At 46.7% G+C, this 13,119-nt stretch overlaps 1 protein-coding gene across 2 annotated transcripts in view; it reads right to left on the bottom strand.

The window, feature by feature from the left end:
• The window catches only part of LOC139563278 (solute carrier family 12 member 4-like), a 63,804-nt gene that overhangs the window by 1,533 nt on the left and 49,152 nt on the right, over positions 1-13,119 (bottom strand). For both annotated transcript variants that reach the window (XM_071381821.1, XM_071381822.1), the window contains exons 15-23: positions 5,368-5,487; positions 5,142-5,246; positions 4,779-4,947; positions 4,325-4,520; positions 3,879-4,048; positions 3,500-3,631; positions 3,115-3,222; positions 1,327-1,514; positions 245-378 (exon numbers count right to left, since the gene is read on the bottom strand). In XM_071381821.1, the coding sequence (XP_071237922.1) occupies positions 245-378; positions 1,327-1,514; positions 3,115-3,222; positions 3,500-3,631; positions 3,879-4,048; positions 4,325-4,520; positions 4,779-4,947; positions 5,142-5,246; positions 5,368-5,487 (1,322 nt within the window). The remainder of the gene's footprint in view (positions 1-244; positions 379-1,326; positions 1,515-3,114; positions 3,223-3,499; positions 3,632-3,878; positions 4,049-4,324; positions 4,521-4,778; positions 4,948-5,141; positions 5,247-5,367; positions 5,488-13,119) is intronic.

The following is a 13,119-nucleotide window of genomic DNA, read 5'->3' as shown; positions in this document are numbered from 1 at the left end:
GCCAGTAGTCTTTAATCTCGGGTCACATTGCCAAATCTTTCGTGTATGCTGGCTGGCCATCTACTCCTACTCATTCTTTCACCTTTAACACAACTCATGCTACACTCAACCCCAAATTACACTCCCTAACCCCATAATGAGCCCTAAATCATCCTAAAAAATGAAATATTGTACCACACAGACCACACGACCTCTAAGACCAGTGTTGTCCAGTACAATGAGAGCAGCTGTTAGTGAAGGATACAGTTCTCGTCTCCGTCTGTGTTGCGTGGCGGCCCCGGCATGTTGAGCAGCACCAGGCGAGCATCATGGGACTTGTTGACAATCACCTCGTTCAGCTTCACTGCCGTGTGCATCCGCCGCACATTTGACTGGTCCCTGGGACACAACCACATACAGATGTTACAAATGTAATCCAGAACATTCAATTATTTAAAGGGATAGTTCACCCAAATTACACATTGGTTTCCTTACCCCGTATGCAGTCTATGGACAACGAATGACAGCAACCCAGTTTCCCTGGCTCTGTTTCCACATGCTCACGTCATGGGACCGATATTATAATTTTTCACTCGTGTCCAAATCATCCGAAAGTATCTACAATTGATTTTGAACCTCAAAAAAGTACCGTATAGAAGTTTTGAACATGATGCGCAAAATATGTGAATATGGTTCCATGATTTTAATGGGATTTGTGCCACAAATGCTAAAACGTTAGTATGTGGAAACGGTGCCAAGGAAACTATACCAAAGCATGGATTGCTGTCTTACCTTGTACATAGACTGCTTACAGGGTAAGAAATCCAATATGTCATTTTGTAATTTGGGTGAACTATCCCTTTAACAATGCCGTGGACTAATGTTCAGATATCCAACAGTGGACAGCATGAACCAACTCAGTCATAAAGCAGAAAGACATCAAGTGCAGTCCACATAACAAAGCACACCCCACCCCGCCATCCAATCCATTGCATGGAATTTACAGACTCCAAGTGATCAGAATAACATATCACTAAAAGTAATTTACAGACAGAGTGATCAGATTAACATATTACTCACAGGAATTTACAGACAGAGTGATCAGAATAACACATCACTCAAAGGATGAACCATTCTCTGTCTGCAAGATGACAGAGGCAGAAAAAAGAGAGAGAGGAGATGAGGAGGAGAGAGTGAAGAAGGAAGACTAGCGAGAGTGGAATAACTCAGATGGGGCCGGATGGAGATTTTCCTAACCACGTGAAAGGCCTGGGGGTTTTCCTAGTCAGATCACATGTCTCAAGAAAAACTCTTGGCCTTCCAATAGACCAACAACAAGTGACTCACGGTTTGAGGCTCATGAGTTCTCTGAAGTTCTCTGGTGCGTTGTTCCTGTTCCTCCTCTCTGCCTCGTACTTCTCCTTGGTCCAGGTCATCTGGATCTTATCAGCTACAGGCTCCACCACCTCCTCCTCCTCGTCGGAGTACAGGCTTCCCATACGGATCAGAGAGTGTCTGTCCTTTACCAGCTGGGCCTATAGGGGGCAGAGTGCAGGCGATACAATGTCCTAATGTCCATACTAGAGTGACTTGAAATGCATGGCCATACATTGCTTTATTTAATGCTAGTGTAGATACACTAAATATACAAAAGTATGTGGACACCCCTTCAAATTAGTGGATTTGGCTATTTCAGCCACACCCGTTGTGGACAGTTGTATAATCGAGCACACAGCCATGCAATCTACATAGACAAACATTGGCAGTAGAATGACCTTACTGAAGAGCTCAGTGACTTTCAATGTGGCACCGTCATAGGATGCCACCTTTCCAACAAGTTAATCCGCCCTGCTAGAGCTGCCCCGGTCAACTGAAAGTGGTGTTACTGTGAAGTGGAAACGTATGCACTATTGTAAAGTGGTTGTTCCACTGGATATCATAAGGTGAATGCACCAATTTGTAAGTCGCTCTGGATAAGAGCGTCTGCTAAATGACTTAAATGTAAATGTAATGTAAATGTCTAGGAGAAACAACGACTCAGCCGCGAAGTGGTAGATCACACAAGCTCACAGAATGGGACCGCCGTCCTCGGTTGCAACTCTCACTACCGAGTTCCAAACTGCTTCTGGAAGCAACGTCAGCACAATAACTGTTTGTCGGGAGCTTCATGAAATGGGTTTCCATGGCCGAGCAGCAGCACCAGAAACTCATGCTACACTCAACCCCATCACAAGCCTAAGATCACCATGCGCAATGTCGAGCATCGGCTGGAGTGGTGTAAAGCTCACCGCCATTGGACTCTGGAGCAGTGGAAATGCGTTCTCTGGAGTGATGAATCACGTTTCCCCATCTGGCAGTCCAACGGACGAATCTGGGTTTGGCGGATGCCAATGAGAATGCTACCTGCCCCAACTGTAAAGTTTGATGGAGGAGGAATAATGGTCTGGGGTTGTTTTTCATGGTTTGGGCTGGGCCCTTTAGTTCCAGTGAAGGGAAATATTGATGCTACAGCATACAATGACATTCTAGATGATTCTGTGCTTCCAACTGTGTGGCAACAGTTTGGGGAAGGCCCTTTCCTGTTTCAGCATTTCCTTACAGAAATGGTTTGTTGAGATCAGTGTGGAAGAACTTGACTGGCCTGTATAGAGTCCTGACCTCAACCCCATCGAACACCTTTGGGATGAATTGGAACGCCGACTGTGAGCCAGCCCTAATCGCCCAACATCCGTGCCCGACCTAACTAATGCTCGTGGCTGAATGGAAGCAAGTCTCCGCAGCAATGTTCCATCATCTAGTTGAAAGCCTTGCCAGAAGAGTGGAGACTGTTATAGCAGCAAAGGGGGGACCAACTCCATATTAATGCCCATGATTTTGCAATGAAATGTTCAACGAGCAGTGTCATACTTTTGGTCATGTAGTGTATTGGTTCCCAGCCCCAGATTAAACCTACTACTGGGATAAATCACACTTTCAATGGAGATTCTCCAACTGAGCATGCTTAAATACAGGAGAAGACATCTGGTTCTGGGAAACCAGCTCAATATGTCCTTCACTGTGGTCTACAACTATTGTTATGTATGTTTGGTCTGACAGGTGTAATTCTGTGGATGTTTGTTGATGTGTAATATGTACCTCTCTTTCTCTCTCTGCGCTGGACAGCCTCATCTGTCTGAGCATCTGAGATCTCTGCTCCATCATCAGAGTCCTCTCATACGTGTAGGCCGAGATGTCGCTGTCATGCTGAAATGATTAACATGGTAGTATGTAAATATCTGACCTTTGAATACACTAAGGGGAGAGAAGTGATATAAAAATGGAAACTCTTAGTTGCATTGCATGTTTGACTCCTGGTATGAGGGACTTCTCTCCCCATCTCCACCATAATGACATAATTAGATTTAAGGAGGAACATCTCACACCATTTCCACCATCATTACATAATTAGATTTAAGGAGGTTCATCTCTCACCGTCTCCACCATCATTACATAATTAGCTTTAAGCAGGAACATCTCACACCATTTCCACCACCTCCACCTCTGCCTCTATTCTCAGCTGGTACAGGAACGTAGCCAGGTCCTTCTTCATCTGAATACTGTTGTCATCCATCTGGGCCACAGTGAAGATACGCATCTTACACTTCCTCCAAACCTGAAACACACACCATGGTAAGAATGGAGTAGTCTAGCAGTTAAGAGCCGATGTGCCGATGTGCCCTTGAGCAAGGCACTTAACCCTAATTGCTCCTGTAAGTCCCTCTGGATAAGAGCGTCTGCTAAAATGTAAATGTAGATCCTTTTCTGACCAACAAATCCATTCTTCTTTAGTCTCTCTCAAGTCATGGTGGCCAACAGTAAATTCTCCCAGAGTTTCTGCATTGATGTGCGCTGGTCTTTACCTTGTGCTGTTTGAGCAGGAAAGGTAGCAGCATGAGCATTCCTCCGTCATGGACGATCCACCACACATCGATGGTGCCGTCTGTGAAGCGTTCGTGGTTGCTGGGGTAGAAGGAAACGTTCTTGGGCACCATCAGAGCCAGGTGGGCTGCTGTGGTACAGCGGACTGTGTCTGTGGGGAGGGGCACAGAGAGGTAAATATGTTTACTTTGTGTAATATGTAATGTAATACAGTTCAATGCTGATGCTATCAGTTAACTAAAGAGTCAGCACGTAATGTTTCAAATACTATACAGGCTGAAGGACAGCACCATACCCACAGAAACATAGAGATGGCCAATGCTCTCATGGAGAAACTGGGATGAGGTTATGGTTTGGAATATTATTATGGGAACGGGTCAGATCCATGTGTAGGACCAGGCTAGTTTAAAGTAAATCAGAGTCTTACTAATGAATGTCTTCCATGCGCGGGGGTCTTCACTTTGCCTCCAGCCGTAGGGCCATCCCATCACCACTGTGTTGTGCTTCATGCCCCCCAGGCCACATGACTGGATCAGGTGGGCAATGCCCTCCCTCACCTTGGACGCCACAACCACCTGGCAGAAACCCTTCACCCGCTCGATCTCCATCATGTTCTTTACGGCCTGACGAGGTTGAGAGCAGACAATGCAGGTAATCATAAAGCTGGTAATAAACTCACTTATTCTTATTGGTGCAGAGGAGACAACAGAAATTTGATCTCTTTCTTATAGCTTTATAAAGTGGACTGTATGACCTAGCGAGGAAGGTAACAGCCTTCAAACAATCCTGAACTGCTTCAATAAAGCTACAGTACGGCAAAATGTATTTTCCTTGTACACACATTAGGCTATCGGAGAAATAAGTTACAGCTCTATCCCTACCTGTTCAGAGGCCTGTGTTTCTCCGTAGCTGTCCAGGAACTGTCCCTGGATGACAGAGCCCACTATGGTCAGGCCCTTCCCTGCCTTCAGCTGGGAGACAAAGGTCAACAGACGGGGATACTTCACATGGAGGTCCTCATCCAGCTTCAACAGCACCAGGACCTGGGGCCTGGAGAGTGGAGGGGCAAGAGAGACAAAGAACATGAGAATCTACCTGGAAGTACTAATAAACAACTAAAAAACAACAGTAGAAACTGTAAAGTGAGAGAAAGTACAGAATGTATGAAGAGGAAGAAGTAGTTATGCATATCTGAAGTTGGAGATACCGGATATCTAAGACTATGGATGAGGAAGGATGTTTACCTCCAGTTTTTAGTGTGAGGTGGTCCATGCTCCAGCCGTAGCAGAGAGTAGCGCGCAGCACTGAGGGACAAACCTCGTATCCCATCTCCCCACTCCTTCTCCGCTCTGAGAGAGAGACAGAGAGAGTGACAGCATCAGAATATATACTCTGGCCTAAATAGCTAACTCATACAGTGACCCATAGATATACAATTATGATATGAGACGGGTAAGAGTCCAGACATACCCTTGGTATTCAATGTACTTGTAGATCATGCCAGCGATGCACATGGCCACGATGGCATAATACCAGGAGGAGATGAACATCAGAGCCAGACACATACTCATACCCAGAAAAGACAGAGCCCTGTGGGGGAAACACACAGACATACTGTAGTATTCTTTATACTATACTATTGGACGCATGAAAGGAGCTGCAACAGTTGTGGTCGTTCCAAAAAGCACTGACAGACCTTACAAAGCTCAGTACCCTCTTAGAAAAGAAGCCAAAAAGGGTATCATTCCCATAGTGCATTAGTTGAAAGAGGCGCTCCGGTTCTCTGCCCGAATTCGCCCTGTAACACACCAATTTTACCTGCAATTAAACCATCTGGTGAATATCGTTGTGTGCAAGTGTCACGTTCCTGACCTTATTTCCTTTGTTTTGTCTTTGTTTAGTTGGTCAGGACGTGAGCTGGGTGGGCATTCTATGTTATGTGTTTCTATGTTGGGTTCATGTTCAATTAGCCTGATATGGTTCTCAATCAGGGGCAGGTGTTTTACGTTTCCTCTGATTGAGAACCATATTAAGGTAGGCTGTTCTCACTGTTTGTTTGTGGGTGATTGTTCCTGTGTCAGTGTTTGTACCACACGGGACTGTTTCGTTTCGTTTCGTTTCTGTTCGTGTGTTCCGTCCTGTTCGTGTGTTCATGTGTTTTGTTCTCAAGTTCAGGTCTGTTCACGTCGTTTGTTATTTTGTAGTTTGTTCAAGTGTTTTTCGTCTTCGTTTAAATAAACGTGACTATGTCTTTAAACTACGCTGCATATTGGTCCGATCCTTGCTCCTCTTCAGATGAGGAGAAAGAATCACCCACCAACCAAGGACCAAGCAGCGTGGGAAAAAGCAGCAGCAGCGATCGCAGGATTTCTGGACATGGGAGTAAATTCTGGACGGTAAGGGACCCTGGGCACAACCTGGAGAATATCGCCGCCCTCGTGAAGAGCTGGAGGCAGCTAAAGCCGAGAGGCGGTGGTATGAGGAGGCAGCACGGAAGCGAGGCTGGAAGCCTGTGAGTCAAGCCCAAAAATTTCTTGGGGGGGGGGGCTACAAGGGAGTGTGGCGAAGTCAGGTAGGAGACCTGCGCCAACTCCCTGAGCTTACCGTGGAGAGGGAAAGTACGGGCAGACACCGTGTTATGCGGTAAAGCGCACGGTGTCTCCTGTACGTGTGCATAGCCCGGTGCGGTACATTCCAGCTACACGTATCGGCCGGGCTAGATTGAGCATTGAGCCAGGTGCCATGAAGCCGGCTCAACGCGTCTGGTCTCCAGTGCGTCTCCTCGGGCCGGCATACATGGCACCAGCCTTACGCATGGTGTCCCCGGTTCGCCGACACAGCCCAGTGCGGGTTATTCCACCTCCCCGCACTGGTCGGGCTACGGGGAGCATTCAACCAGGTAAGGTTGGGCAGGCTCGGTGCTCAAGGGAGCCAGTACGCCTGCACGGTCCGGTATATCCGGCGCCACCTCCCCGCCCCAGCCCAGTACCACCAGTGCCAACACCACGCACCAGGCTTCCTGTGCGTCTCCAGAGCCCTGTTCCTCCTCCACGCACTAGCCCTGTGGTGCGTGTCTCCAGCCCATTACCACCAGTGCCTACACCACGCAGCAAGCCTCCTGTGCGTCTCCAGAGCCCTGTGCGCCCTGTTGCTGCTCCCCGCACTAGCCTTAAGGTGCGTGTCCTTAGCCCGGTACCACCAGTTCCGGCACCACGCACTAGGCCTACTGTGCGCCTCAGCCGGCCAGAGTCTGCCGTCTGCCCAGTGCCGCCTGCACTATCCGTCTGCCCAGTGCCGCCTGCACTATCCGTCTGCCCAGAGCCGCCTGCGCTATCCGTCTGCCCAGTGCCGCCAGCGCTATCCGTCTGCCCAGCGCCGTCTGAACTGCCCGTCTGTCCTGAGCCTTCAAAGCCGCCCGTCTGTCCTGAGCCTTCAGAGCCGCCCGTCTGTCCTGAGCCTTCAGAGCCGCCCGTCTGTCCTGAGCCTTCAGAGCCGCCCGTCTGTCCTGAGCCTTCAGAGCCGCCCGTCTGTCCTGAGCCTTCAGAGCCGCCCGCCAGACAGGAGCAGCCAGAGCCGCCCGCCAGACAGGAGCAGCCAGAGCCGCCCGCCAGCCATGACCTGCCAGAGCCGTCCGCCAGCCATGACCTGCCAGAGCCGTCCGCCAGCCATGACCTGCCAGTGCCGTCAGCCAGCCATGACCTGCCAGTGCCGTCAGCCAGCCATGACCTGCCAGTGCCGTCAGCCAGCCATGACCTGCCAGAGCCGTCAGCCAGCCATGACCTGCCAGAGCCGTCAGCCAGCCATGACCTGCCAGAGCCGTCAGCCAGCCATGACCTGCCAGAGCCGTCAGCCAGCCATGACCTGCCAGAGCCGTCAGCCAGCCATGACCTGCCAGAGCCGTCAGCCAGCCATGACCTGCCAGAGCCGTCACTCAGTCCGGAGCCGTCACTCAGTCCGGAGCCGCCCCTCAGTCCGGTGCCGCCCCTCAGTCCGGTGCTGCCCCTTAATCCAGTGGGGTTAATATGGTGGGTAGCCATTAGGAGGAGGCCACGGAAGCGGGGATTAACTATGGTGGGGTGGGGACCACGTCCAGAGCCAGAGCCGCCACCGTGGACAGATGCCCACCCAAACCCTCCCCTATAGGTTCAGGTTTTGCGGCCGGAGTCCGCACCTTTGGGGGGGGGGGGGGGGGCGGTACTGTCACGTTCCTGACCTTATTTCCTTTGTTTTGTCTTTGTTTAGTTGGTCAGGACGTGAGCTGGGTGGGCATTCTATGTTATGTGTTTCTATGTTGGGTTCATGTTCAATTAGCCAGATATGGTTCTCAATCAGGGGCAGGTGTTTTACGTTTCCTCTGATTGAGAACCATATTAAGGTAGGCTGTTCTCACTGTTTGTTTGTGGGTGATTGTTCCTGTGTCAGTGTTTGTACCACACGGGACTGTTTCGTTTCGTTCGTTCGTGTGTTCCGTCCTGTTCGTGCGTTCATGTGTTTTGTTCTCAAGTTCAGGTCTGTTCACGTCGTTTGTTATTTTGTAGTTTGTTCAAGTGTTTTTCGTGTTCGTTTAAATAAACGTGATTATGTCTTTAAACTACGCTGCATATTGGTCCGATCCTTGCTCCTCTTCAGATGAGGAGAAAGACGAGCGTTACAGAAAGACCTTAGAATAGTAAACGAGCACCCCTGGTGCCTAACACTGTTACCATTTTATCCCAGGTGCCTCCAGGTAGTTTGTTTTTTAGTAATTGATTTAGCTCATGCTTTCTTTCTTTCTTTCTTTTCTCTTCTCTTCTTTTGTTGATCCTGGAGGGAGTGTTTTGGTTCAGTATGTTGACCAGTTGTTGGTTTGCTCACAATCAGAGGAGATATGTCACGAGGACACTCAGGCAGTGTTGATTTTTTTGGGCAGAAAATGGTCATAAAGTTTCCCCCAGTAAGATGCAATTATGCCGGTTAAATATTTGGGTCATGACATTACTTCTGGGGGTCACGCCCTCTCCAAAGATAGATTAGAGGCAATTAAAGCTTTGCCTAAACCTGTTATGCCCTCTCCACTGGTTGATTAGAGGCAAATTGGCGAGTGAAGCTGTGGTCTGGACTGGTGAGATGTTCTGATATTGTAGCAATGTCTCTTCTAACCGTACATGTGCCCCATGTGGTGGAGGCAATTATTAAACAGGCAAAAACAGCTCATTTGATGCCTGCGAGACTGCTAGACTATCAGAACATTCTTAACCCTTCAACTCTTCTCCCTGCAGCAGAAACCGGTGAAGACCATGACTGTGATTTAGCTATTGAAGCTGACTGTAGCTCTAGGTTGGACTTGAGAGACACCCCATTAGACAATCCAGACTTTTATTTTTTTGTAGATGGGTCTGCCCAGAGAAACGTAAAAGGAAATCAATTAGTTGGTTATGCTGTTGTGACTGTTTTGGAAACTGTGGAAAGTGCTTGACTCCCCTCACACGTATCTTCCCAGGCAGCAGAACTATTTGGCTTGACCAGAGGTTATATTTTGGGAAAGGACTGCTCTGTTAACATTTACACTGATTGTAGATCTGAGTTCGGTGTTGTGCATGATTTTGGAACATTGTAGAGGAATAGAGGGTTTTTGACCTCGTCTGAAAAACAGATTGCACACAGTAATCTTGTTTGGTCTCTCTTAGAGGCGGTCCAGCTGCACTCCTCTGTTTCTATAATCAAGTGTCAGACGCATTCTTCCTCTAATGACAACATTCCTCTGGGGAACACTAAGGCTGACCGCGCAGCTACATTGGCTGATTCCTCTTCTGTTTCCCCCTCCTTCACATGGCAGCAGTTCCCGCTTCCACTAACCCTTTCTCTTTTAATGACTCTGCAGGCAACGGCTGATGCATCAGAGAAGGACGCCTCGGGTTTATGGCTGGATGAGTAGAGCAGACCAGCCATGCCCCGCTGTACTTTCCAATTCCTTGCCAAATTGTCACATGGTCAAGACCATGTGTCAAAAAGAGGGATGGTGGATCTTGTAGATAAATGAATAAATAAGGGAAAGGGGGATACCTAGTCAGTTATACAACTGAATGCATTCAACTGAAATTTGTTTTCCGCATTTAACCCAACCCCTCTGAATCAGAGAGGTGCGGGGGGCTGATATTGGTGTACAGTAGGTTTTACTGTGCTTGCAGGATATTTCTCTGGTGGTGGGGTTGTACAATGTTTTATTTGCATGACTAACAATGTTGAACCAAACTCTGAAAACAAAATTGTTTAAACTAATTGGTGAAACAAGCCTGACATGGGTAAAGGTGCTTCCATTGGCACTGAGTATGAGAGGCAGATCCCACACAGTCACTGGTCACTCTCCACACGAGGTGCTGACTGGCCATCCCATGAGGATGACTAATACGCCTTTTCTCAAGAACAGGGTGTCCCTGCAAGGAATGGAGGAAGACATGGGTGAGAATTGTGTCACCCTTAACAGTGTTCTTAAGAGACCTTTCCCCCGGGTGAAGGTGTCTTTGCCGAACTTGGCAGGTGGAGCTAAGCACTATTTCAACCCAGGTGATTTTGTGGTGGTCAAAGACTTCAGGAGAGACAGTTGGAAGGACCTCTGTTGGAGAGTGCCGTACCAAGTTCTTCTGACCACCTCCACTGTGAAAACCTGACAGAGGGTGAGATGAGTCCTGAGCCAAAATGACCAACACAGGCCTGGAGTAGTGCAGAAGAGGGTGAGATGAGTCCTGAGCCAAAGGGACCAACGCAGGCCTGGAGTAGTGCAGAAGAGGGTGAGATGAGTCCTGAGCCAAAATGACCAACACAGGCCTGGAGTAGTGCAGAAGAGGGTGAGATGAGTCTGAGCCAAAGGGACCAACGCAGGCCTGGAGTAGTGCAGAAGAGGGTGAGATGAGTCCTGAGCCAAAATGACCAACACAGGCCTGGAGTAGTGCAGAAGAGGGTGAGATGAGTCCTGAGCCAAAGGGACCAACGCAGGCCTGGAGTAGTGGCCCAGAAGTAGATTGTCATTAGAGAAGGAGAACCCTGCTGGGCCTTCATAACCAAGAGGATTGATGGAATGGCCACTACCAAGTGTTCTGATGAGTATGACTGTCTAAAGGGTCTGGGAAATAAAGCCTCAGTGTTCTGATGAGTATGACTGTCTTAACTTTAGGATAGGCGGCGCTGTTTTCACTTTGTAAAAAATCGTTCCCAAATTAAACTGCCTCGTACTCAATTCTTGCTCGTACAATATGCATATTATTATTACTATTGGATAGAAAACACTCTCACGTTTCTAAAACCGTTTGAATTATATCTGTGAGTAAAACAGAACTCATTTTGCAGCAAACTTCATGTTAGGAAGTGAAAAATCTGAAATCGAGGCTCTGTTCCAGGGCCTTCCTATTCATTTGCTTAATCTATGGATATACATGCACTTCATACGCCTTCCACTAGATGTCAAGAGGCAGTGAGAGGTGGAATGGGGTGTCTAGCTTGATCTGAGGCCGAACAAGAGCTCTTGGAATGACGTGACCACTTTTTGACCACTTTTCACCTTTGTTCAGCAAGGCGCGGGAAGGAACCCTGGATTGCGTTCTGAAAAGCTTTCGTTATAGACGGCTAATATCTCCGGCTTTGATTTTATTTGATAAATGTGATAATATCATCGTAAAGTATGTTTTTTCAATATCAGATTATTGAAAGTTTATCGGGAGTTTTGGCTTTTTCCGTTCTCTGCGTTTGGTGATGATGGACAGCTTCGTGCCACTTGGCTAGCTTTGGTTGCTAATTCGACAGGAGAAAAGGACATTCTAAAACCAAACAACGATTGTTCTGGACAAAGGACACCTTGTACAAGATTCTGATGGAAGCTCAGCAAAAGTAGGAACCATTTGATGTTATTTCGTATTTCTGTGGAAAATGTTTAGTACTATTTTCTGCCCTCATTGCAGGCGCTGTCTCGCTATAACGTAAGCTGTATGTCGTACTAAAGTTATTTTTAGAATTCTAACACGGCGATTGCATTAAGAACTAGTGTATCTTTCATTTGCTGTACAACATGTATTTTTTTGTAAAGTTTATGATGAGTTATTTGGTCAGATTAGGTGAGTGTCAGAAATATATCCGGAGATTCTGGGAAAAAGTTGCTACGTTTTCACAATGTATAACCACGGATTTCAGCTCTAAATATGCACATTTTCGAACAAACCATATATGTATTGTGTAATATGATGTTATAGGACTGTCATCTGATGAAGATTGTGAAGGTTAGTGAATAAATGTATATCTTTTGCTGTTTTTTTCGCTGTCGCTACCTTTGCGTTGAATGAATGCGGTTGTGTGGTTGGCTATTGTAGTAAGCTAATATAATGCTATATTGTGTTTTCGCTGTAAAACACTTAAAATCTGAAATATTGGCTGGATTCACAAGATGTTTGTCTTTCATTTGCTGTACACCATGTATTTTTCATAAATGTTTTATGATGAGTATTTAGGTATTTCACGTTGGTCTCTGTAATTGTTCTAGCTGCTTCGGTGCTATTTGTGATTGTAGCTGCAATGTAAAACTATGATTTATACCTGAAATATGCACATTTTTCGAACAAAACATAGATTTATTGTATAACATGTTATAAGACTGTCATCTGATGAAGTTGTTTCCTGGTTAGTGACTAATTCTATCTCTATTTGGTCAGTTTTGTGCAAGCTACCTGTGCTGTGAAAGAAATGTCTGTGCTTTTTTTGTATTTGGTGGTGAGCTAACATAAATATACGTGGTGTTTTCGCTGTAAAACATTTTTAAAAATCGGACATGTTGGCTGGATTCACAAGATGTTTATCTTTCATTTGCTGTATTGGACTTGTTAATGTGTGAAAATATTTTTTGAATTTCGCGCGCTGCCTTTTCAGTGGAATGTGGGGGGGCTAGACAGGTTAAGGGGCTAGACAGGTTAAGGGTCTGAGAAATAAAGCCTCAGTGTTCTGATGAGTATGACTGTCTTAAGGGTCTGGGATATAAAGCCTATTTTATAATTTCGGCGCATTACATATTCCTCTCAAAATAATAGACATTTAATGAGTGTGAAGCAGACAGTGAATATCCAACAGAAATGGTTAATAAATATAGAGTAACATTGTTAGGGTAGACTAAAATGCAAACAATACCTTCCAATAAGGAGAAAGTTATCATGTTTGTTTTGTTTGTTTTTAAACCTTACAATAGGGGTAAAAGCAGAGCATTGT

Source organism: Salvelinus alpinus, chromosome 33 (genome assembly GCF_045679555.1).
Source record: "Salvelinus alpinus chromosome 33, SLU_Salpinus.1, whole genome shotgun sequence".
NCBI classification, from domain to species: domain Eukaryota; kingdom Metazoa; phylum Chordata; class Actinopteri; order Salmoniformes; family Salmonidae; genus Salvelinus; species Salvelinus alpinus.
The sequence above is the reverse complement of the archived record's forward strand: the minus strand, read 5'-3'. Positions and strand labels throughout refer to the sequence as shown.